Source organism: Dermacentor albipictus, chromosome 4 (genome assembly GCF_038994185.2).
Source record: "Dermacentor albipictus isolate Rhodes 1998 colony chromosome 4, USDA_Dalb.pri_finalv2, whole genome shotgun sequence".
In the NCBI taxonomy this organism is placed as follows: Eukaryota; Metazoa; Arthropoda; class Arachnida; order Ixodida; family Ixodidae; genus Dermacentor; species Dermacentor albipictus.
In genome coordinates this window covers 105163320-105189936 of record NC_091824.1, presented here as the reverse complement: position 1 = coordinate 105189936, position 26617 = coordinate 105163320, and the positions used below count along the sequence as shown (strand labels likewise).

General features: G+C 44.7%; 1 protein-coding gene and 1 non-coding gene across 5 annotated transcripts; both read right to left on the bottom strand.

Moving 5' to 3' along the window:
- Positions 1–217: 217 nt before the first annotated feature.
- Positions 218–25137, bottom strand: LOC139059675 (venom serine carboxypeptidase-like). 4 transcript variants are annotated; one of them, XM_070538108.1, is made up of 6 exons: positions 25031–25137; positions 22296–22427; positions 20599–20657; positions 11344–11519; positions 5821–6154; positions 218–1074 (listed from the first exon to the last, which is right to left on the bottom strand). In XM_070538108.1, the coding sequence occupies exons 1-6, from the start codon at positions 25126–25128 to the stop codon at positions 242–244; spliced, it is 1632 nt and encodes a 543-aa protein (XP_070394209.1). In that variant the 5' UTR covers positions 25129–25137; the 3' UTR covers positions 218–241. The 4 variants fall into 4 exon arrangements, with proteins under 4 accessions (XP_070394209.1, XP_070394207.1, XP_070394208.1 ...); XM_070538106.1 differs by lacking the exon at positions 25031–25137 and adding an exon at positions 24314–24480; XM_070538107.1 differs by lacking the exon at positions 25031–25137 and adding an exon at positions 24314–24480 and having other exon boundaries at positions 11344–11516.
- Positions 13740–13812, bottom strand: TRNAT-CGU (transfer RNA threonine (anticodon CGU)). Its single transcript has one exon. It is a non-coding gene; the product is annotated as a tRNA-Thr (tRNA).
- Positions 25138–26617: the final 1480 nt, after the last annotated feature.

The following is a 26617-nucleotide window of genomic DNA, read 5'->3' as shown; positions in this document are numbered from 1 at the left end:
TAACCGGGAACTCTAAGCTACCTAGATGGTTCCTAGCAGTTACCAGATGTTACAGTTGGGGTGCCGTATAGAGCTTCAGGAACTGCATGGAGCAGTTAGAGACAAGGTTATTTCGTGGGTGACCGCGACGCGGTATGTCCTGAGCGAAAGACACGGAAGTCGTAAACGTGCACCGACGTCTGCTTCTCAAGAAACAATGTCGCCGGCACCAAGAGGATGCAGTTGTACAAAAAGGTTACATTTATTCGTCAGTGGTGGCAGACCCGTCGACGAAGGGCTCCGTGCCATCAACGAAGGCCGTGATAAGCTCCATCATGGCCTCGGGCTGGTCGTAAGGCAGCTCGTGGCCGCCGTTACGCACCACCACATAGTTGAGGTTCTCGACAGTCTTCTTGTAGCCGTACAGCTGCTGGCGATCGGCACTCCACCATTGGTGTGTGGGAGCGTGGGCCCAGCGGTCGACGTGCGCCCAGGCGACGTGCGCGAGGAAGTTCTCGGTCATGGTCGTGGGCACGCACAAGTCCAGGGGGCCGCTGTACACGAGAACCTTGTAGCCGTTCTCTAGCACCTCGGTGAACTGTGGTACGGCCGAGCGCATGAAGTCGTCGAGGAAGTGACTGACCACGACCTCGCGCGTCGTGCTGAACTCCCGGTCACCCACGTGCAGCGCGCGTCTGGCTCGAGGCTTCGGCAGGAACACCTTGTACGCCCTGGAGCCTTTGGGCTCGGTGTTGGTCAGGTAGTTGTAGTAGTAACTGTATCCGGTGACGTTCTTGAAGAAGGTGTCGACCTCGCCCTCAGTCGCGATTCCGAAGAACAGTGTGTCCATGAGCATGAGGGCTTCGTATGTGTTGCCGGCGCGGATGTGCTGGACCGCCTCTCGGGCGACGCTCATCATGTAGTCGGCGGCGCTTCGATCAATCAGACCGACCGTGTAGATGACCTCGCCGACGTCCATCATGTGGATCGGGTCCGTTATGCCATTGCCGTAGGCGATACCCCGGAAGTTTATCTTCACCCGCATCGTTTCGGCGTTCTGGTGCAACGTGGCTCCAACTGTCGGAACGTACTTACCTACGTGTTGGGAGTTAAAAGAAGGCACGTGAGTGAAGCAGCGTTTGGTGAGGTCGCCAGTTAGCATGAGTTAATGTTCGACATATAGGAACCCTAAGAACCGTGATCGCCCAAAACAGTAAAAAGAACGTTGGAGCTACCGAAGGGGCTGGAATCGATTCCGCGCGCTCTAATAATCAGAGAGATAGTCACATTGTGCTTTAAATGCGGTACCTGCTTTATACCTTGAATATAGAGAAGGAAAATTTTGATGGACATCGAGAAGGGAACATGGAAGGTGGCACGTACAAAAATATATTTAATCAGTCGACGCCAAATGATCGCGCTCATTTTCTTTTCAGTCTCTTCCTTTACAGCCAGCCGCCGCCACCAACGAGCGCACGGGATGTCACTCTACTAACCCGCCAATGCTAACTCACCGAGGGTGACAAGGCAGCCTTCGGCAACGATAGGTCCACCTGTCGAAAAGTAGGCCAGGCTTTCTGAGGCACTTTATACCTGTTTATGTAACTTCTATACCTGTTTATGTAACTTCGGCACCCTTCTTGATTCTGGATATAGATATCTAGTAATTTTCCTTCTTGTTAATTTCTTTAGTTTATCTTCGTGCGATTTACATACATTATTCTCAAAATATTTGCCTCAGATGGGTGCTCACAAATTTCTTAAGGATATACTTAAGAAATTTGTGAGTTAGGTTCTTATGTGGTTTTAAGACTAATTAGGGACTCTGTAGTGTAACTCCATAAACTGCAGGGCGAGAAGTCATCCCTGCGTGGTCTATAGACTAACTACCGTATAAATTCAAATATAGGTTGAGCTTTTCTTGAAAGAAAATGTTGCCAAAAATGAGTCCGCCTTGCATCCACAGTATCCCCGGCGCATTATTTGGATCACTCTGACAAAAGAAATAACGCGCAAATCACCCTACCAGTTATGAGGCTTACTTTCTCGCCACATATAAGTCGCATACGAGCGTAATGCTTCAAGGAAAAAGAAAAGTACTTTTTCCACGCATTGAAATAATTTCTTCATGTATTTATTCAAGTCTGTAACCTCCCTGCTGTAATGCCCTACGGCGCGATGCAGGTAACTAATAAATAAATAAATAAATAAATAAATAAATAAATAAATAAATAAATAAATAGAAGTGAACCAGATAAGGTGTTTCACTGAGCCCGCCGTTACATTTTAGTAAAATTGTCGAGCTCGTAGTTGGCTGCTAGTATCAAAGCGAGCTTCTGAAAGTTTCTGCACTGGAAACAAGCTTGATCATTATGTGGTAACGATCTGTCTACAAAATTTAACGTACAGTTTATGCCATGATAACAGCTGCAATATTAGGAAGGCCCCACGTCCTTTCTTCTTGCTAGCAAAGACGATGACGTCACGTGCCTCGCATTCCAAGTCACCCATCCCGCTTGCGGTGCAACAAATGGAGAAGTAACGCGAACGCGACGGTCCTCGAGAGAGCCAAGACCACCACTGAAAATCTTGTATATCCAAGGGACTCGATGACACCAAGAACGGCATCGTTTGGGATGCCGAGAACCCCTGCGAAGTATCCGAGCAGGAGGTCTTCTCTGGCAGTTCTGACGAGGATGCAGCGTGATGGCACCGACTAAACCAGGTTTAGTAGCCGAGATTACGGTAAATCCAGTGTGTAGTGTTCAAAGTATTTCGTTTTGCTAAATATGCACGGGTCTACGTATATTCGAGTTATATATATATATATATATATATATATATATATATATATATATATATATATATATATATATATATATATATATATATATATATATATATATATATATATATATATGTATGTATATATATATATATATATATATTTCTCGACGAGTTCGTGTTCAACCTACTTTCAAGTAAATACGGCAAGCACATAAATGTGCTTCCACTTTTTGTAGATTTCTAAAATAGAACTTTTTGTTCGGGTGAGTGTCAGTGGGTGTCAGCAAGAAATGCTTATCGCCTGCCCAAAAATGGGAATGAACAGCTGTTTGCAAGACTTCTAAATATTTTTTGCTTCACGAAGCTGCTTGTTCATTACACTTTGCTGGTTTGTTCTTGTCCGCGCTTTATTGGGCCGACTTGGTGGCAGCTGCAGTACTGCGGCTAATCAGCTCCCTGGGCGCTTGAATTTCTAACCTGAACAGGAATGGCTTTCTTCTGATCTCTTTAGTGGTCCAGTAAGCCAGCGTTCGTAATTCCAGAGAGCACCACGGCCCGCCAAGAGATGCTGAACCATAAGTGTACTAGCAAATCAGTTCGTTTGCATTCGCCATTTTTGCAAATTAATTATTAATAATCAATAAGACATGATTGCGTAAAAGTCTGTATGATTGTGTCACTGGATCTACTACCCTTCGTAATTAGTACTGCCAGTATGGGTTGTTGTGACGACAGCTTAACATTAATATATTTCGCAAATTAATATATCTTCATCGAATCTAATCGCAATCTTCTATCTAATCGTCAGAAATTTACAGCAGTCAATAATTTTTTCCTCTCCTCTTTCACACGTTACCTCAGGTGTACCACAAGGCAGCGTTCCTGGGCTGTTACTATTTCTACTAAACATTAATGACTTGTCGAATAACATTGCCCCACACGTACATATTTTTTGCGGACAGCTGCATTCTTTATCGTTCTATTAAGTGCTCCAATGATCATACAATCCTCCAGAAAGATATAAAACTTGATTCTCTGTCGTGCAACACTTGGCTAATGAATTTTAACGTTTCTAAATGTAAAATGATCTCTTTTAGCCACAAGCATAATAATTCTACGTTTTTTATCACATAAATACCATCACTATTTTGCATGATACTGCATATAAATAGCTTGGTGTTAGCCTAAGTTCGACTCTTTCGTGGTCAACGCACATTGCTTAAAAACTGCCAATACTTCGAGATCATTAGGCTACATAGGACGCAAGTTACATAATTCTACTAAAGACATTCGTAAACTAGCTCACCTACCATTTGTTCGACCTCAGCTTGAATACGCCGCATCCGTCTAGTCTCCCGATCAGAAATATTTTATCGAAAAACCCGAAACTGTTCAGAATAGGGCTGCGCGTTCTATTTCAAGTTGTTAAGACTATACCAAAAGCATAACACAAATTAAACTCGACCTCTCACTACAGCCCTTGCCTGATCGTCGTGATATAACCCTGTTATCATTATTTCACAAGCGCGTACATAATAAAGTGCCATCAGCTCTTCTTGAAACTCCTCATTACAGGTGATATCGGTTGTACAATCGTTTCAGTTTCATGCGCGTCTACGGACAGACCAATTCATTTAACTACTCCACTCCTCCAAAAGTCATTCGCCTTTGGAACGACCTTTCTGACGCCATAGATTATGAGAGTGATCAAGAAAATTTCCGGCTTCTTATAAAAACGCATTTTTCAAATTCTACATAACCTAACGCATTATTTTTGTCATTGCCCTTCCCATTATTAATGTGCAACTATCCGTTAAATACTGTTCTATTATAGTCTGATTATGTCTCGCTCGCTCTGTAATTTTACTGATTATATTTTCCTGTGTGAAATTTTATTGTCCAATGACCTGTTTCATTCGAAAGCATTCGGTTTGTCCACTGAACAATTGTAACACCACATTACTGTATGTTAGCGCATTTCTTACCGTGTATTTTTGTATATGTATTCACATACGTATTCTAATTATTGTATGTTATAACCTTTGAGTGTACTCTCCCCCCTTAAACAATGGCCTGTAAGGTATCTTTGAATAAATTAACTAATGCATGAACGCGCTCAAGGGGGGTGCGAATGCTTACATGCGATGGTGAAAATTGCACATCAAATTCGCGAATATTCACTAGGAAATGCAATGAAGCGCATTAAAAGTGCATGCGAGATAAGAAGAGCTGAATGCTCTTGTCCATTGCTGCGCTAAACCACTAAGCCACTGCACGTGCTGGAAGGCTAAAGTCAATGTTCTGGGCACGCATATAGCTAAATCAGAGTCCTTGCAATTGGTGACCTGTGCTGTTGTTAACATGTACTGTCACACCCGCCGTGGTTGCTCAGTGGCTATGGTGTTGGGCTGCTGAGCACGAGGTTGCGGGATCGAATCCCGGCCATGGCGACCGCATTTCGATGGGGGCGAAATGCGAAAACACCCGTGTACTTAGATTTAAGTGCACGTTAAAGAACCCCAGGTGGTCGAAATTTCCGGAGCCCTCCACTACGGCGTGCCTCATAATCAGAAGTGGTTTTGGCACGTAAAACCCCATAATTTAACATGTACTGTCACAAATTCATTGATTGCGCGAGCCGATGTGGTTTTCTTGGAGCCATAAGAAATATGATGCCACATTCGACACAACAGTGATACAATAATGAATAACTGGGGCTTAGTTTTCCTGCTTAAGTGGAGACGTAGTCCCTTCTATGAAAGACAGCTGGTTCATTGTGAGCGCAAGTAAATATATAAATTCGCAAGCCAGGGCGCTATTCTCTCGTAAGGTTGTCGCTTTTAGTGTGCATCGATTGTCGAAGTGAGCGAACGTGGTCGCAAATCAGAAAGAATCGCCCACCTCTCATCAGCGTTACTTTAACATCGCCCAGCTCCCAAGCCCGTTTTGTACGTATAACACGCCCATTTCTTTGATGACGCGTTGCGCTGAATATTTTGCAGTTGAAAACGAAGCAGATGTCGAAAGCGATAGATCCAGAACGCGAGAACCTACCGGCATAGGACTCTCCCGAAAGGTACAACTCGTTCCCGGCCAGCTCGCCGAATAGCGTGAAGAACTGCTGCAAAAACTCGAGCATGTCGCGGCCCACGTCTGTCTGGTTGCGCGCGTAGCCTGCTTCGTTCTCAGTAAAGCTGAAGCCTGTGCCCACGGGCTGGTCCACGTACAGCATCGAGTAGCGCGTCGCCCAGTTGATCTCACGGTACCTGATCTCGCTGCCGTCAGCCGACAGTACGTACGGCCCGTTTTCGGCGAAGAAACCAAGCATCGATGTGGTTCCGGGTCCGCCTTGCATCCACAGTATCACCGGTGCATTGTCCGGATCACTCTGGCAAAAGAAATGACGCGCAAGTCACCCTACCAGTCCCGAGGCCTACTTTCCAGTCACATATTTATGACCTACGATCTTAATACTTCAAGGAAAAGGGAAAGTAAACTAGATAAGGTGTTTCACTGAGCCCGCCGTTACATATTAATAAAATTGTCGAGCTCGTAGTTGGCTGCTGGTATTAAAGCAACCTTTGGAAAGTTTCTGCATTGGAAACAAGCTTGATAGTTATGTGGCAACCATTACGTCTGCAGAATCTAACGTACAATTTGTGCCATGATAACAGCCGAAATATTAAGAATGCCCGAGGTCCTTTGCGCTGGAGCTGCCATTCTCCTCGCTAGCAGAGACGACGACGTCACGTGTCTCGCATTCCACGTGAGCCGTCCTGCTTGCAGCGCAATAAATAGAGAAGTAACGCGAACGCGGTGATCCTCTAGAGAGCCAAAACCGTTACTGAAAATGCGCCACGCATCGAAGAAGGTAGAGAGACACGAAAAATAGAGAGCGGGGCGTGACATGTACGTGACGGGGGCTTCTCGGCTTCTCTCACTAATGCCTCGCAACATTCGCTTCTGTCTCTGCTATTACTAAACACTTCCGAAAACATAATGCGGTACGCCGCTTCCTTAATAGTACTTTACAGGTTCCAATGTATACTCGACGGCAAAAAACGCTAATATGACGCCACGTATTTGGCATAACGAGAGTCAGAGAAACCAGATATTTATTAACTCTTATGGTGTTGTGATTATTGGCACAGCTATAATTATCTGTTGAATATAACACCTAAGGTGCACATTTCACGACAGACCTATGTAACTGAAAGCGTGAAGCTCAAAATGCGCGCTATTAATCGTTTTCACGGGCAGGCTGAGAGACACGGAAATAAGATTCGGCAAAGAAAAGGTCGATGAACTCAAAAGGAGGAGGGCAAAACTTCGAAGTCTTGGGATATCCATCAATCAATCAACCAATGAACATAATCACACATAATTTCCAAAAGCGGAATAATTCAACTTTCAAGACCAAGAGCGGTCGTTTGCAGAGCGGATATTAGGCTATCGGTCGTTCTCAGCTCTCCTTTCACGTTTTAGATGTCAATTGACGAAGTGTTGTTGGCGTAGTGCCATCGTCGTCGCTGTTGTAATCATGTTGTAGTCGCAGCACCACTGATTGCTTTGTGTAGTAATCGACCTAAACATACTTTTTAATGCGCTAGCGTTCTTGTGATGCTTCGGGTATTTTTCGGGACAGTGTATTTTTCTATGTATCTGGCTTTTTTCCCATCTGCCTGAGTCACTGGGTCTAATGGTCAAGTGCTTAGCGCATCGGGCTGCTGTGCTGAGGGAACAGGGCTCGAAGCCTATCCTCGAACCAACTTGGGTCACTGAATGTGTGCCAAAGTGTACAGACGTGTCGCTCTTCAACGAAGCACCTTCACGTCGACATGGGTCACTGCAGACGCGACACTGGGTAGGTGCCGCTGTTCGAGTAAACTGTTTTACGCTGACTTGGATCAGTGGGCATGGGCCACTCAGTCGGTGTTGGTCTTTAACAAACTTCATTGGTGACAACTTGGGTGACTGCGTAGGTGCCAGTGGGTACGCGCCACTCTTCAATGAAGGTCTCTGACGCCAGTTTCGGTAACTAGGTATGTGCCACTGAGAATGTGCCGCACTGCAATGACGAAAAAGATCCCTTAAATTTCTCCGATGCTAACCAGAATTGAACCAACGTCAGAACGGTTCCTCAGTTACAGCAATGCCTTAGCAAGCTGTGCCACAAATGCATTGGGTACGTGTCGCTCTTCAATGAACCTCTCACCAACTTGGGTAACTGTGCATATGTCATTGGTTGTGCGTCTAATGAGGGAACAATTATTTGCGGGCACCAGCGCGCCACGCTTCTCGTCTCGGAAGTCACGCGCGGACTTCTAGGCAGCGCCGCTAGATGATGCAGAATGTTCAGAAAGAAGTGCGCGGCGGGAGCCCGGATGCCGCACGACGCTTGTCTAAGCGTCCGCGCGCACGGTACACCATGCATCACGGAGGCCGCGCGCAGGCTTAGCGGCAGCGGCATTATATGGCTCCGAGTGCTCTAAGGCGAGGACGAAAGAGGAGTCAAGCTGCAGTACGCGTCTCATGCATAATTCTTTTCGACGGTGGCCATACGTTGGGTCGCTATATTGATTCCTACTAAACGCATTACCGTGAACAGTCATCGCGAGGTGGGTTTTGCCGAATGCTTTTTTTATATTCTATTGGTCTAAATGCCAGTATAGCACTCTTGTGGTGCTTTGCGAGCACTGAGCTGCCTCCCACTCAAACTGAAATATTGAGCGAGTGCTTTCGTAGTGAACGCTGAATTGTTAGGCGTAAGGCGTTCGCTACGGTAGCGCTTATCGATTCCTTTTTCTGGAAGAGCCTACACTTCAGCACTGTGGTTACTACTGCTTTGAATTATCGAACGCGAACATGCGTTCCGCTTAAAGCGCAAAGCAATCGCTCAGATGGAAAACGTGCTTCAACAGACGCTTATCAGAAGACAGAAGCTTCCACTGATTTTACGAAAAGCGCTGAGTGCTCCGGCAATGGCAAAACTGTAGGTAATCAGCAAGCAGAATTGTCTTGGTCCTCCCTGGTGGGTCGAAATTGCTTTTAGTATTATATTGATTGCTATGCAAGGCCTGCAAAAGTATACCACGACAGCAACGAACAAATTTTGCCAGGCTGCTTTTTTAAGAGTACATAAAGGATATAGTAAAGCTTGATGGAAATTTTATGTTTATAACCTATGCTAACGACACAAGCCAGCTTTTCTTTAAGGCGTGAAATTACTGACCTTCAAAATACCGCTAAAAACACCTTCACGTTATTCAGAAGCTGGAGGGAAAATGATTCCCTAACAACTAACGCGCACAAAACACAAGGTGGTCTTGCTATACCCTGTAGAAGCAAAGCTGTAGAAGGTAACATAAGCCTTAACCTTGGTGTATTAAATATAGTAACAATCGTTCCCGTAGTTGAAAATGGTGATGTTATTTCAGGAAAGAATGTGCTGGGATTCTAGCGCCGATTGTATCTGCAACAAACTTTATCGATATCTTGGCTTGCCTTGCAAGAATAGTTTCATGTTGTCAGAAGACTTTATGCTACTAATTGACATTTGTATTTTCTTTAACCAGCTGCAATCACCACGGCAAGTTACAACCTGAATGAATTGCATGTGCGCGTTTCAAAAGAACTGAATTCGCATGATTATTACCACATACTAAGCCTGTTTCTGAATATCTAAAAGGGCCCCTCGATTGTTTGGGCCCGTTTGGAATTTTCCTATTACACTACGTGCTGTAAAGGGCCGTCGCCGGGAGCGTTCTAGCGCGAGAATTTGAAAAACTGCTTAGCAGCAGCTGAGATAGAAGCAAAGGAATGTCGTAGAGCAGTAGTGCAGGTAGGCGAGCTGCTCTCGTCCCCGCGTAGAGGCTTTCTTTGATATCCCTCTCCTGCCTTCCCCCATATCGGAGCCGAGAGGCCACCTTCTTTTCCTTTGATCCGGTGCTCGTGACCGTCACCGCCTACTTTTCTTTCTCTGCCTTGCTTGGCGGCGAGGTGGTTATAATAATTTTCCGCGAGATCCTATGAGCGAGAGCAATCGTATACCAATGCATCGTCGCGTTCGACTGGAAATGTCTTGTTATCATAATTTATTTGTCCTCTGGGTCTTCGTGGCACTCGATCATCCTTACATGAGCAAGCGATATAGTTTATCCCCGCCTACCCACGTGTTGGTTCGGTTTGTCCTCAGTGCAGCATGGCGGCTTAAAAGCATTGCGCTTAGGTTCTGAATGCCGCTTGCCGCTTCTACGGTTTGTCGCTTCTTTACCGCGTTGCACTTGCTATTGTGCACGACTGTATGAGTGCATCGCGTTGGGGTGTGTATTTAGCTGCTGAGGCTTTTAAGGACTGATTAGGTTGGTTTTATGTGGCGCGTCAGATCGTCGCACCAGCTGTAAGGTAGTTGACGGTTTTTCTTATCATCTTATGCCCGAAATCGCGTGTGTTGAACTGTTGCCAGTTGCTTCATGCAGAAACGTTGATTTAATTAAGTACGCCTTGCCTCGTATTTAACGGGGTTAAATCACTCTGTGTTTCATCAATATATTTACAGGCAAGTGCTTCTTTAATAGTTATTTTTTTCGTTTCGGCCAACGACGTCCTCGATATTACGGTTACTTGGAAAATGCTTTAGAAATAAGGAAGCTCAGGGACGAATCACTCATAGCTGCTGCGTACGTTATTGCTGTTCGATTTTCGCTGAAAAATTCGCGCCATGTTTGTGAAGTTTACACCTTCATGCTGCCTGAGCAGACTTACCACGCAGAGTGCTTTGCAGCGTGTGCATGTTGTACTCAATTGCATTCTTGCTCATTAATCTTTTGCGGGGCAGGAGTGCAATGCCTACGCCGTAATGGACTAAACCCGGCCTTGGCGCCAGCGCCCATCTACCTCGGTCGGCGCTGCTCCGCTTTAAGATGCATCGTGTGGCTTATTTTTTTCGTAACATTCGACAAAAGGACGCTCAAAAGTCGGTAAGATTTTACCGTATGGTGCGTTTCCAAAGGAAATTTCAGATTGCGAAAGTTGCAGCACGAATGCGGACTGGGTTGTCCCCAAACTCCGGTGGCATCGTGTGCACGTCCGCTCTCGTAGAGGCCCGAACCTTTTCTGCAGCTGTCGCCGTCTAATTAGCGGTCTGGCCCCCGAACAAAGGGAAAATCGCAGTCGGGTATTTCAGCCATCCTTTCTGCATCTCTAGCGTACTTTTGAAACCGCCCACTAGGTTGCCATCAGTAGCGCCTCTACAGGCGGCGCACTACGCGAATACTTTAATAGTGTCCAAAAACGATGGATTACACCTGCGATGCGCAAGATTAGGCATAGCTGTGAACAACAGCACTGGCCGTAGCACGGTCCTTCACTTCGCTCCATGCGTAGGTTTTTCTAAAACACGTTGTACATTAATTTACTGCGGGCAAAATACTGGATTTTCACATATTTCTTTTGATCACCTACTCGGCTAACCACCCTTCATACAACTTCAGATGTTGTCGCTTTGTAATCACCCGCAAACTACTTGAATTATTGCTTTAAACACGCATCTTTAATTAGACTCACGTGTACACTCACCAGGGATGGCACGAACCAGAAGAACAGGTTGCTGTTATACTGCGGGTTGACGGTGATGTAACCTGAGTAGCCAGGCACTTCGTAATCGGCGCCGAGGGGGCCGACTTTGCTCTTCGACTTGGCTTCGTCTAGTTTTCCGTCCTTGATTAGAGGCGTCAGGAACAAGGCCTGCCCTGCTGAAGTGAGCGATATGTTCAACATAGTCTGATCGCAGTGATCATTTAAACCAGTTGCATGAATAGTTGAACACACATTAGCTCAGCTCACAACATAAACCTCTTCCCCGCAGTTTCGTTTTAGCAAATTCTTTGTGTGTGCGTGCAAAAATATTTAGCAAGTATTGTTAAACTCTTTTTCGTTCCCTCGTGAGTCATATTGGATAGGTTATCAACCGTATAAGAAACGTTATGCGCAATGTTTTGGCGATTCACTGGAAATTTAATTAATATTGTTCGAAATACAAAAATGAGAACATTTAGGTCCGCAAAATTTTCAAAATTATACTCATCAGATTGCAGAGCAAAAGCAACAAGACAACTTGCGTCATGGTAGCACCAAGTTTCGAGCCCTGGTGACATTGCCCAGGGTGCCGTTAAAGGCGGGAATAATAGCACGCACACATTTTCCTTGGCGCTCTTTCTATCTTTTTTTTTTCACCCGGACGCAAATTAGAAAAACTTACAGAGCTACAAAAACAAAATGTGAAATCTCCAGCAAACGTAATTAATTAATTAATTAATTATGCGCGATTTCATTACATAATGTTGAAAAGTTTATGGGTCGAAATCCTTTGTTTTTTTATATTTCGAACAATAATAATGAAATTTTCAGTGAATCTCCAAAACATTACTTATACTGCTGGTAACCCTTCCCAACAAATTCGTGAGGAAACGAAAAAACGAAAAAAAGAACCGTTACCAGTGCTTGCTAAACCTTTGATTGAAAAAGAATTGCGTCTCTCGACTGCGCCCTCAAGCACTTTGTCCCCGTGGCAAGATTTTTAGCTCTTGCGATGACTGAGCATTTGCGATGTATATTGTGAGGTGAGCACTCGTCTCTTCATTCCCGGCCGTTGCTGCGTATGGCGCCGCGAGCGCGGCACCATGCACCCTATGGTGGACGTACTCTAAAAAATTGTGGGGTTTTACGTGCCAAAACCACTTTCTGATTATGAGGCACGCCGTAGTGGGGGACTCCGGAAATTTCGACCACCTGGGGTTCTTTAACGTGCACCTAAATCTAAGTACACGGGTGTTTTCGAATTTCGCCCCCATCGAAATGCGGCCGCCGTGGCCGGGATTCGATCCCGCGACCTCGTGCTCCGCAGCCCAACACCATAGCCACTGAGCAACCACGGCGGGTGCGGTGGACGTACTCTGCGGCGGATGCAAATGTGGGCGAGCTGAGATGGCTGGTGGCTTCGTGTGGGCTGCGTTCTCGCGCACTTAGTGTTGGAGCTCGCGTAATCAAGCTTCGGAGACGAAGCGAGAGGCAGCACAAAGCTTTCTAGGAATGGCCGATTTATTTTTCATTCAATTAACGATTAATCAATCTTCATTTTAGCCTTTAATCAATTAATCGCTTTCGATGTAGGGTTCCTCATCGATTCATTGATTAATCGAAATTTTTGCCGGTCACTTTTAAAAATGCTGAAACGCAGTTACCTGCTTTCGTAGGACACTAAATTAATGTTTGACAGGTGAACACAAGTCATGCACTTGAACACAAGTTCATAAGCGTTTGATAAAATATAATATGTAACTTCTTACAGACTAAATATACTTAGCACTTGTGGCTTTCGAAAAGATCAAGAATGTATGTTATAAAATGGCACTAGTGAACACCTGACAGTACAGGTAAAAAAAGAAAAGAAAAGGCAAAAGTGAAAGGTGAAGTCCAATTGAAATATGCAATAAATTGCATTATGCACAGGGAAGAAGAAAATTACTGGTTTTGGATTTTAAGCCACATGCTCTTTTCTACAGAGCGAAGGAACTTCGATTGGCTGGAATGTTTGGGTGAAACCGATGCGTTCGTTGAATGGCCACAGAACCAGCGAGCGAGAATATATGCTCGGCCGCTATATATTTGCTGGAATCGACATGAACTCCATCGCTATGTCATAATACATCCTCCAAACAGGCGCGCATGCTGTGCAACGTCTTTAGTGGACTAGTAGTGGCATGACGATCAACGACTGAGTTGCTCTAGTACACCTTGAACTGAGAGAACGAAAAGAAAGGGGGTTAATGGAGGGTATCGATTTTTATTCATTATATCATGAGAAGCCAACAAACAAACACACTAAGGACAACATAGGGGAAATTGCTTGTACTTACTAACTGAATAAAATAAATGATAAATTAAGGGCAACGAAAGTGGATGAAAAAACAACTTGCCGCAGGTGGGGAACGATCCCACGTCTTCGCATTACGCGTGCGATGCTCTAACCAATTGAGCTACCGCGGCGCGGTTTCCCCATCCAATTTCTTGGGTATCTATGTGTTACTACTAGAACTAACCTTAGGAGTGTTAGCCAGCGCCACCACTCACAAAGCTTGGCGGCGGATATGAAACATCCTTTCTGCCGCAGGTTTCACGAGTACGTGATCTTTGTTGGTGAAGGCAACTGGTCAATAAACCCGCACATGCTACCTGAAGGCATCTCGAACCCGGCAACATTGATGATCCGGCCAGCATGCCGTATCGCTTTTGATCACGGACGACTTTTTGTGACAATATAGTTAAAGCTACGGAGGTGAAGCGCGCGCATGAAAGTGCTCCTCAAAATAGTCCCGCAGTATAATTTTCATTTGCCTAATCTGGGAAACACAAAGTACATTACTACAAAGCTTAAATCAAAATAAGAAATACGCCACTCAGTATGAAATATGACATCGACTGTTTTGCTTTGCTCTTGTGCGTTTTGGCAAACGCAAAATCATCGCACGTAAGTTACGCTTATTCAGTACCTGCTCTGAAAGAAAGGAATCTCTAAGCACTGTCATACTCTTCCGGATTACTTGGCGCAGTAATACTTGTGCCGTAGCTCCACCCGTTTAGCTTTCACTTAGGGGCCACAGAAAGTTGTCCACCACTATACGCTGGGTGTCAGGTTGGGACGTTAAAATTCCACATACCCAGCATCAATCAATCAACATTAATGGAAGATGCCAGTGATTCATTAAGCTGCCTTGAGAGGACAACTCATTATGACCGAAGCAGGATACGAGCTCATGCGCGGCTCAGAAAGGATGACAGCTAATCAACATCCCAGTACAGTACTATGCGTCTCCACATGAGTCTAAAATTTCATCTGTCTGAATCTTAATCTGTGCAAGGACAGGCTGCAAAATACCAAAACGTACTTCACGATGCTATGTATATCTAAATTGGTGTAAACGTATATAGCTGTCTAAAGCATGATTTGATAATTCACAAGCGGCATAACATCAAAACGTACTCGACACATTCAATTACGTGCTAGAATAAGTTCGCATGTCATCCGCTGGTGGTACGCGAGTGCGATGGCCTGTCGCTCTGACTGAAATTAGCTTTATTTTCCTTTGCAGCGGAATTATAAACCTTTGAAGTAGTGAGATTGGCGTTTGTTTATATCGTCTTGCAAAGCTCCCTATGCTTGCTAGGCTGTGGTTATTTTTTTTTTCGTTATGCACTGTGTACGTGGCCGTGAGTATTTGCATAATTATTATATATTACACTTCATAGGGGACGGGTCATGCATTCCTCTCATCGTGACAACCAAGTGTTGTGATCGGAGTATGTTACAGCTCAACGTTCAGTGTCGCATTCTTTCTTCATCAATACATGCGACCTGGCACGACATCCGATATTGCATCAAAGATATCAAGGGTTATAGGTGAACTATAATCGTAAAAGGAGTGGATCGCCTGAACGCTCTTCAGCACACGGCAGGCAAAAGCTTCAACCTCGTTTTTGCGAAGCTCGCGCAGAAATTTCTTCACGGCGTTAGAGGCACCTATTAATATTGAGATGCTTCGCACTTTTGTCAAGGTATTCTACTCTATATTTCCATACTTTTGACTGCAGTTTGCTTCGAATAGTCACTGTTTCACTGCGATTTTCTTCTAGAACATGCACGCAACCGGAGAACACGCAGTTTCAGGCACCATCTTGATGTCACATGCTGCCCCAATGTGACGTTACTGTCTTAACACAGTCTGTGAGGTCATATGTGTCACATGTTGAAAGAGATACTAAGATTTCTTCCAGAAAAAAAAGAAGACGTGTTTCGAATGTTTTGGTGGCCGCCTGTGTACCAAGAAATAACTCGTGGACTGTTCAGTAACTTCAACTCTCACACATCTTGATAACCATCACACGGCGAAATAGTCCGGTCCTAATACAAACATCAGAAGGTGGTCTATTCTTCTTAATTGTATTCATATGCATTAATTATGTTTCTCAGTTTCACCATGGCTGCAAATCATACACCGAGAAAATTTATTTTCTATAACCGCTGCAAAGTTCACCGCACAGCCATGTTGCGGTGGGAGGAGCTCTTCAATGAAGCCAAATTGACGTTCCCTCTCAAGGCTCGATGACCCACATAGAGTTCGGACATGTGAATGCTGCCAGCTTCAACTTGTCACATTGCTTGCACGACGGCGAAGGGATGTGCTGTTTGATGGACAAGAGTGATACAATTCGTAACAGCCGTCTTCAGTGACAAGCGCAAGGTTTGTCGCACTTTATTTTAAACGAGAAGCGCACGATACAGAAAAACTGTTTGGTGTCAAAGTCCGAAAGAAGGACACATTCAGAGCAAAGCTGATACACTCCCAAGGCTACTAAGCGTGATTGTTGCCGTTAATTCGCTTTGTACTTAAAGCCATCAAGGAGGCACAATGCACTATCAGCCAGCAGTGTTACTTTCGGTTTTTAGTGCTATTAGAACAGAGTGAAATTGTTCAATTTTCCCGAATATCACTTGGGCAGACGGAATTCCTTTCTGATTACTGCATTCTTCATTCACCAGTCTCTCTTGCTTCGCAAAAGCGTCATTGATGTGGTGTCATAACTTTTTTTAGATTTAATTCCTTTTTATTATTTCTTTTTTTTAATTTGCATGTACCGCAGTCGTGGCCTATTGTACAGGGCGCAAGCCACGGCTGCGGTAAGCGTACAGTTCGAAAGCCACCGCTCGCACCCACCGAAAAAACAAAAAAGTGGGTACAGGCGCTCCCGAAACCTGGCGCCGGGTAGTGTTTGTGGTGCATCGTCTGGGGAGTGCACCCGACCACCCAGTGCCCTGCGGGACGCCTATAGTTTCGAACTGTAACCCGTAAGGGTGGATATGTTCACTGACCGTAATGCGGACAAGCTGCCTTTGTCATTTGCCTGTCTCCGTTGTGTCGTGAAAGTGTCATCGATGTGATGTCACAGCTTGCATGTAAAGTGCAGCTTGGCTGCTACTGTGCTTTGTTTTATGTTCATTCGTAAAACTGGTCGAATCACTTGAACAGCTCATCTGCCAGAAAATGCGGAATTAGGTAAATGCATGTAGTGTTTTCCAAATCTCACAGCTTTCACTGAAATGCCAGAGATACGTACTGGCTAAGCTGCAATTTATCTTTGAAACCTTCCCTCTCTATATATACAAAGGTATTTGCAATTACCTAGTAGTGGGCGTGGTTCGAGAGATCCATTATTAGCAAAATGCAACCCTACTTGTTATTGCTGAGGCTGCCATTGCTAGTTTCGTTGTTGCTTCTGTTTCTGTCCTGGCAGCGTTATATCGCTTACATGCAATGGAAAGTTGGTCCAGAATCGTGTGGTTGCTACGAAAGCAAACAGTCGCGGTCACATGACAGTTCGGTCACCAATGCGTATACATTCCTATCTGTGCCATTTATTTTTTCGTCTTTCGTTTTGTTTCTTGACTGATCTATTAGCGAATGGGCTGCACCTTCGCGCAAGCAGAGGCATATATATACAGAGCCACTACACTCACGTAACTCTGACGTGGTGGGAGACACGAACGAACCGCTTGCCGTATAGAGAATAAACCGTAGAAATATTTCTTATCCAATAATTTCTCAGGAGCGATATGACTAGACGTGCTAACACGGTGACAGAAATCTGTCATGTATGATTTCCTCTAGTGCCTTTAGGAGACGGGTTTAATCGCGTCTTTTCGAGGGCCATCGTTATCCGATGAATGGGGCACTTTCCCGTTTTACAGCGAAAGCTGTATACGACTAACATTCCGTAGCTTTTTCGGCGTCCGGCAACAGAAACTAACTTAGGGATTTCTAACAAACCCATACACAATGGGCTTCATTGTTTGCTTTGTTTGCGATCACGTACGGGTGCATTGCGGCGGCGCAGATGTCAAAACGCGGAACAGATTAGAACGCTCGCTGTGAAAAATAGCGTGTCGTCAAGGTTATCGCAGTATATAAGCAGGAGAGGTATCGGCGCTAAAAACAGTTGCGTTATCGATGGCGCGGATACGTATAGTTCGTACACCCGAAGAACAACGTGCGTACGAGGAGCACTGGAGGGAATAGCAGTAAAAATATAAACGGCGCTGGCGCGAAACGACCACCGATGAAGAACGCTCCCGCCATGCTGAACAAACTAATGACAACCGTTCCACTCTGTGAAAATTGAATGCGAGCGAAAGCACTTTGCTTTTCGTTTGAGAACTTTGACTGTCGTCAGCTTTCGGTGCCATTCCATCTTCACACAGTGGAATGGTTGTCATTTTTTATCATTTTCCTTTACGCTTGGATAGCAGCTCGCGAGAAATTTCCTGGGTCAACAATTGTAAACCATAAAATGTACTTCCTATATTAGCCCACTTTGCAGCTGATTTTTGTTGACCAGGTTATTTGCGTGGTATTATTTCACTTCCTGGCCATCTGAATAAAAGAATAAAAGTAAAGCAGTGCTCTTCATGGGAGATAAGTGTACGGAAAAACGGGCCCTTGAGTTAAAATAGATGTGTGTACCTATTTGTACGCTTCCTATTGTTTGCTGCAAGGCATTTCAATATCTTGTATGTAGGCCGATAAGGACGACTTTACAGTTGTAAGCATGGCCTTGTTTTCCATGGCTTGATAAGGGCCCCTCCTGCGCACCACATTGTATGTGTTCCCAAAACCTGTTCGGATAGCACGTGCCTGACCTTGTAACTAGGTATGATGAATACTGGGACACTCTTGCAGGATGGGTAGTACCATGAGGATCCATAAAGCTGAGTCCTTATCAGCGAAAAAAAAAGCTATTTGATCCTCTACAGGTGATGTAGAAGCAAGTGAATGTACCTTTTTAAATTTCAAGTATAACAACAGTAGTCAGCCAAAATTTAATGGCTTGTGTTTCTCAATGTACTGTTATATACGTGTTCGTTATGTTGTTATGTACATGTTCAATGCTTTGAAAATTCGGATGACATCAAAGTTGCACGGAAGTTCTCACACAACACGTATCGGAAAGTATGTCAAACTGCAATGCTGATCTAGAGACAATATCTGACCGGCATCTTGGAACTTAGTATCTAGCAAAGTAAGGTTAAACTTACAGTAGGCCTACCGCCCTATATACTTGACTGTTTAATAACCACCTGACCGCAGATCATTGCCACAAGACGCTTGTATTCCCAACGTTACCTAATGCTCATCTTCATTTATTTGCCGGAACTAATGTAAGGTGAATAAAGTGATGCCTTACGTACGTGACACGTGAGAAGGGGCACGGGTGTTGTGTACTTCTCCCCGTTGATCGAAACACTTGGAGCGAAGATCACGCTCACGAATATTGAACAGACAGAACGCAGGTGCTGCCAAGAACCTGTACTCAGCCATTCGACAAGGCCGTTTACATGCATGCCCCTATATGTTCGCCGGTGTCGACGAGGTTTGTGCAAGACGCATTTATTAGCATCCGCGTGCAGGAAACTCACAATATCTTTCAACGCGGTATCAAACAAATCTTTCGCGTGGAAAACATTGTAGTTCTTCTTTTATAGGCACAATTGAGATTTTTTTCTTTTCTGTGCATCAAAATAAATTGACAATCGCTTAAGTATCCTCACGTGATTTTAATGCGAAAGCATACAAATTTCCTTATTCAACTTTAATACACCTTACTCCATGTTAAATAACCTTCATTCAATTTACTTCACCTTAATTACCTTTAAGTCACGCGAATTATTTATAATTACTACTAAAGTTCCTGTACCATTTACTATCTTCTGTATTACTACTGAGGTCATATAAGGCGATGATGACGTCACCTACCCCCGATTGGCTGCGCTGTCACGTGCCCAGCGACGCACGTACTAGGCCGCACGTTTACTCAGCCGACGTGACGTGTGCAATGACGCACGCTTTAGGCGTACCTTTAGTCAGCCAGAAACATGGAGCCGTCATGGCGCAAGGGAAGCGTTCTCTTCTCGCACCACTGAGGTCCGGGTTCTATTACCACCCAAATTTACTATCTTTTCTTTTCAAAGGTATTAATTTGCTTTGTTTACCGGAACCTCCCTGAGCACTTCCTTGTGGGACATATAATGCTTCGCTGCGAACATGCACTACACCCATATTAAGATTGTGGCTCGTATCTTTTCCAACCAATCTGCTTTGCCCATTGGCATTTCATGCTTACATCTACCCTCGATTACGGGAGAGCCAGCAATTTTATGTTCGCACGCACAAGCACGCACAAGCACGCACAAGCACGCACATAGGCGTTGCACATAGCACACTTGCGCTATGTGCATGTGTGCTATAAAGGCCCTGCTAAATACTTCTTTAGCAGGGCTTTATAGCGCCCAATAGCCAAAATCCCAAGAGGATTAAGTGCACTGTTCTTGGTGATTGGTAGGGATTTGGAGGAACTGGGTGAATTTTTATATGTTTTCATCTCTCACCAGCAAAGTAATAAATGCGGCCACTTGGTTCATGTTAATTTTGAGAAGGCGATGGCTTGTATAGAAGGCACAAACAAATAACATAGCCTGTCTCTCTTATTATGGTGTGCTTTCAAGTAAATGCGTTCTCAAAAACTAAATAAGCATATAAATTCACATTTCTTGGCCTGTCCTCAGCTCGTGGTCACGCGATCAGTGGGTTTGAAACGAAAATGTACATGACTAAATTGCATCTATTCAACCACTCAACGAGGGTTTGTGTGCTTTTCTCGCGAGAAAGGGCTTGTAAGAGGGTGCAGTGGCACCTAGTGTGATTGCAGTTCATTATCTCTCACCAGCTTCATCGTCGTTGCCGGCTTCGGGTTCCTCCGCAACGTCCTCTCGTGCCTGAAGCCTGTAATGTGATTGGCGACACCATGAAATACTTTCTTGCTCTAATGCGGTATGGCAATTGACTGTGAATATGGCGACAATTAGCTTTCTTGGGGGATCACTGGGTTCCACTTCGGTGTTCCGCTTTGACTGCGTTCTAAATGCAAATGAGTTGAAGGATTCTATGATTTTACGTTGATTTAGACTGGAAGAACCCTGCCTCAAGTCTGCAACATGGTTGTGGCCGTGGCGCTGTGAAAAAGATAGGGTAACTGTGACTGGTGCGGCTTTTCATCTTTCGGTTATTGTAACCGCACTAAATACACACGATTTCTTTTAACGGGAGCGAAGCTTTCCCAGCGTTTGGTGTAAGTGGGCAAGTAGTTTCTCGTGAATCGGCGATGCAATCTCTGGCTTTTTAAACAAATTCTCACAGAATTGTATTGACCTAACCAACCTGTCACGGAAAGTATTACATGATGTATTTCTGTCATACAATATTGCTACTAACACTTCGTGCAGATGATTGTTGGTAAGTGTGTTGGATGTTACATTTTCTTCTTCTGCTGCAGTGTATGACCTTATTGCATCCTTTTCGCTGTGCCTAGGAAATGCTCCTTATGAATCTATTTTTATTGTTGGAAGGCGTGACCGATGACACTGTATGTGCGTGTGCCCCTTATTGGGCAATTGGGTCTTTGCCGCTGGGTATGGGCCCAATCTTGGCCAATATGCAGATGCCACAGTAACACAAGTGCTGCAGAATCCTCGCCGGAATTTACATATGTGCGATACATCTCTGCGCATACACCGCTCATCACCATTCTTCCCTCGACGAACATCGTAGATCGCCTTCGTCCTCGTCCCGGAGGCAGCCAAAAGCTACAGGTGATCACGCGGTGCACATTACATCCGCTACAGTTCCTTCCTCACTAAATGAATCAAGCTTCACGTCATTTACATTGCGAGATTGCGCTCGATCCACTTGGTTTTCTTACTGAAAAAGAAACATAGCTTCCGGTTCGTTCATTACTGCCCGGAGAATGCACCTAGAGGGTGGCCGCTATCGGATGAGGCAAAATGGGAGCTAGAGAGTGCGCGGAAAAAAATTGTGATATAGAGGAAAGGGTGACAGTATGTTTGCAGCTGGAGAAAGTATAGAAAATGAGGCCTGCACATAAAAGAAAATAACTTTTATTGTGTGTTCATTGGCTAAATTTTTCAAGAACCATTATTCCTCAAAGGCCTTCATTGATTCTGCGTCAAGCTTTGAGATTAAGGTTTATGATGGTAGTTACTATGCGTTCTGTTTTCAGTTCTTGATGTGTTCATTCATATAACGTATCAAAAACTTATCATCACATCATATCCCATTCGTGTCACATCATTTATGAGATAAAAAAACTGCCCAAAGCATTAAAGAATACCAGTACATTGTTTCAATTCAGAAAAAACCCTCCGGACATCGTAGTGGTTGTCGTCAGGCAAACTGACGGGACCGCCGTCGTCGCGGCAGATGTTACTGTTTTTGGTGACACTGAAAGGCTAGGCCGAGCGGCTTTCTGTTAGTTTCCTTTTCGCAACGCTGGCTTACATTAAAAGCAGTAAAACACGCTTGCTCCTCAAAGAAGAAATGCCCTGAAGAGAAGAGTCCGCTTACCCGTCGGCAGCCCACGTTCCGAATACAGTCAGTTGCCCGACACAGAGGAACAGTACCACAGCCGCAGCGAGCTCCATGTTCGCCGGTGTGAGGTGCCGAAGCACGTTGTTCTGGTGGAGTCCGCTGCAGAGGCTGCGGAGGACAGATGCTGGCGACAAATGCCCCGGCTTTTGAACAATGGGTCAGTTGGACCTTGGGGAAGAGGCCGGGGCGATCGCACTGCCCCGATTATTACGATTGGACGACGGCTTCCCTATCGGGCACATAATTGGGTACACGTATCTTCCTTTCGCGCAGAATAAATAACTGCCGGTCCGCTGACTGTCAGCCGGCCGTACTAATGAAAACAGAATAAGGCTCTCTGCCAGCTGTCAAACGAAATAGCAGCTTGCGTCCCCGTAAAAAGCTACAGATTCAGCGTGCATTTCATGCTTTGTCTTTTCTTTTGTTTTTACGAGATAAACCTTGCCCAATATCCTTTTACACTTAAACAAGCCGCAGTGAAGGTCTCAAAGTGAGTACCATATGCAACGTGTGCGCCGGACCAAACTATGGAATGGGGAGGGGGACGAAACTACTTTTTTGCAGTTTGTCGCTGAATAATTTTTTGGGAGAAATTTGTAATAAGAAGCATTTGAAAGGTACATTCCATTTACCAGCAACACATTTACTGCTGGTTCTATAATGCATGGGTTACAGTAACAACTTTTTTACTTTCTGTTCTCTGGTGCTATCTTCCAAGAGACTTCGTTCTATTGCACTTTGCCAGTGACTGTTGCTTGAACGTCCTTCAGAAATTGTCAGAAGGGCGAAACAACTTCCACGAGGCGTTGGAAAATAAGCGTTCAGTTTACGCGAATCTTTCAACATACTGCCTTTCATTTTATGTACCAAGAGCCGCAAGGTGAGATATTGCTTCGCATAGATATTGCTGGCTTACATACTTGCTTCTACGACCCTGCAGGATTTTCGTGACGTAGTTGTACTCCATGGGACCTATGCGTAGTACGTTATCGGCGCCGTTATAGATATATGTACGCATGCACACAAAAGGACAAGTAGGCGCCCGCAGAAGTCACACCCGGGGTGCTATTTTGAAAAGAGTCAAATTCCGCCATGTTGGCGTTTTGAACGAATAAGAGAGGCCGCCACAGCCCTGTGAATCAATGAGAACTGACCATGTTACGAATCCGACAAAAAGGCGGAATTTGACAGTGTCCAGAATTGACCCCCGACCTGCAAAGTTGGTCACGTTCTCATTTGCCACCGGCTACATGTTCTCTTTTCATTCATTATTTTAAAAACGCCTTGCATTTTATTTCGCGACTTCTAGACGAGGCATTGATGCTTTCAGATTCCATCAGGCTAAAGCTCTTGCACTGTGCATTGGAAAGAGAGCACAGAATGGCGCTTTTTCTTGGGGGGGGGGGGGGGGGAGTCTTGCCGTGGAGTGAACGCCTTCTAAACCTGTATCTAGATAAACAAAAGTATGCTATTTCACGCAGTACCAAATGAAAAGATTTTAATCTCCAGACGGGTCACATTCTTGACAATCTCGCTTTTTACTCACGGACACGGTTTTGATGTATTCCCGAAAAAGCTTGCTATGCGGGGCAAGTGCAATGTACCTTGTATATGCAATCGCTGTTGATAACTCCTGGCTAATTAAAATACTTGCTAGTGCTATAGCGTGGTATGTGCGCTGTTACATACGGATGGATGGACAGACTTTCGAGGGAAGGAGCCCTAGTATGCTTACGCATTAATATAGCGTCTGCTTTGTGAGCAGTTTCTTGGGTCTTATTCGAAGTTCTTAGTGGCTAAAAGGACATACAGCAGAAAGTTCACGACTCACAGCCAGGCGCGATGTCCATAGTGTTCACAGCGATCTACCATGTGCGCTGTCTTTTAGTCTGAAAACACGTTACAATTTATTTTTTATCGGAGAGCTGAAATTATATTTGCAGCTTCACGGGCATTGGTTAAACGGAGACAAATTATGAGGGCAGTGCTCGTACCTTGCAAGCGCCTTCCTTAATGCTTCTGAATCAGTATCCTTGAATGCAGTTACAGTTATGACTCGGCTCACAGGTTCGTAAATCGGTCCTGCTGACAGGTAGCTCTCAAGAGCAGAATTTTGAGACCTTTGCTTCGCCCGACGATGACGCATAAAACCAGAAAACTGCCGCTGCAGTTGAGAAACTTAACGGGATAGGGCGCTGGGGACGTGTTTCATTTGATTTTAATGCATACATTCGAGAACTAAGCACTTCTCTCTCTTCGTCCTCTATCTCTCTTCTATTCATCTCCACTTTGTGCGGTGCAAGCAACCAGGGATAGTCGTCGTTTAATTTTCACTTTCGCCGCGTTTTGCCACCGTTTTTGCGTTATACACACTTCGCAGTTATGGGCTTATTCAGCGCCCTGTCGTTCCTTGAGCGATTTTGTCGACATGCAGAAACCCAGTCTATGCATATGGGAACGCCGATATTGTGGTTTCAGAACACATTATGCAAAAGTTATATTGGGTGTCAAAAGCTAACACTTTTGAAGAAAAGAAAGAGTTTTGTGGCATATTGCACCCCTCTGTTTCAAATAAGATGCTCATGTCATAATCATCATCATTGTTATCAATTGAAAAACAGCGCGACATGTTATTCCCAACTACACACCAACCTTACTCCGCCAACCGCGCCTACTTGAATTATTACAAGTTACTCGTCCGTTATACTCACCCCTCGCCCCCAACGTTTTGTTCGTTTAGCTTATTGCTAATTTCTTTTTGCCCGCTTCTATTGCGCTTCGCATCGCAGGAATTCGGGTCCTTGAACATTCCACTGTTTTCGACTGCTACTCAGAAAGAAAGCACAAAAAACGAGCCTATATGACCTAAACGTGTGCACACTTCACAGCTGGACAAAGTGTGTGTCTTTGCTAACTGGCAGAACAAGAGCACGGGAAAGGTTCCATCAGTTTTAATCTTTGTCGTGTCACTTTTGCAGGTCAGCCTTACACAGGTGTACTTTTAGACTAATTTGTTCTTCTTTCTGATCATCATTTGTTCGTGTGCACGAAATATCTACTACAGATATTGCTCGCATGAGTGCCCTAAGTCACTGTCGTAATTGTAAAAGTATATAACAACACTTGACCAAATTTCTAAGAGCCATTTAAGGAAATATCAATCCTCGACACCGAGATGTAAATTATATTCCTTCATTACTACACTGCAAAAAAAAATTGTGCAGAACCCATCTCACGTTACTGTCGACGGTAATGCGTTTTTAAGAACCAATATAGTGGCACAACGTATGGCCACTGTCGAAAAGAATTATGTATGAGGCACGTACTGCAGCTGGACTCCTTTTTCGTCCTTCTTCTTAGAACACTCGGAGCCGTCTAGTGCCGCCGCCGCTAAGCCTGCGCGTGGCCTACGTAATGCATGGCGCGCCGGTGTGTGCGAACGCTTGGAAACGCGTCATGCAGCAACCGGGCTCCAGTCTCGCGCTTCTTTCTGAACACGCTGCACCATCTAGCGGCGCTGCCTAGAAGTGCGCGCCTGACCTCTGAGACGAAAAACGTGGCGCGCCGGGGCCTGCGAACTCAGAGAAGTGTTCCCTCATTTGCCCTACAACCAGTGACACGCACTCGGTGACCCAAGTTGGTGACCCGAAGAACACATAAGAAAGAGCCCGTTGCACGAGAAATAAAGTACATCAGTTTAGGTATTTGGGCTTGTTGTAACATTTTGCAGTTTTTCCATGTAGCGCAAATAACACAAGGACGTAGAAGAAAAAATAGACACACATTGGCGCTAACTTCTAACTGCTTATTTCTGGGACGGATGCCACTTTTTTACCCTCACCTTCTTCTCTCCCTTTTTATTTCTGTAAGCACGTGCCTACTGACAAGATAATAGAGCAAATGATAGTACAACTCACTTGAAGACTAGGCAAGATCTACTATGTTTAACGCATGCGCAGTAATTTCAACTCATTCGATAGTGACATGGACGATTGGCTAACACAAGCATCGCCAAACTCTTCAATGCGAGCACTTTCAGTTTGGTGCTGTGCGAATTTGCGATGAAGCCGCAAACTTCTGTTCAGAGTTTTTTAGCATTACATAAGCAATACCAGACCTCAACATTTATAAAGTGGAATAATAGACTGTTTTAGAATAGCGTTCTTCGCCTTACGTACGTTAAACATAAGCACCTTCGCGGGAGGTTATGGTGCGCGTTCTTTCAAGTCATTTTGTTTACCGTATGGAAACGCTAATGTAAACAATACGTTATAAAACCGGGCACCGTCTGGTGCCTC

Coding starts and splice junctions, on each gene's coding strand:
- LOC139059675 (XM_070538106.1), bottom strand. CDS start 24,465: ATGCGTCATCGTCGGGCGAAGCAAAGGTCTCAAAATTCTGCTCTTGAG. Junction 20,658..22,295: donor GGAACGTGGGCTGCCGACGG/GTAAGCGGACTC, acceptor ATCACATTACAG/GCTTCAGGCACGAGAGGACG. Junction 1,075..5,820: donor TTCGGGAGAGTCCTATGCCG/GTAGGTTCTCGC, acceptor CCCAACACGTAG/GTAAGTACGTTCCGACAGTT.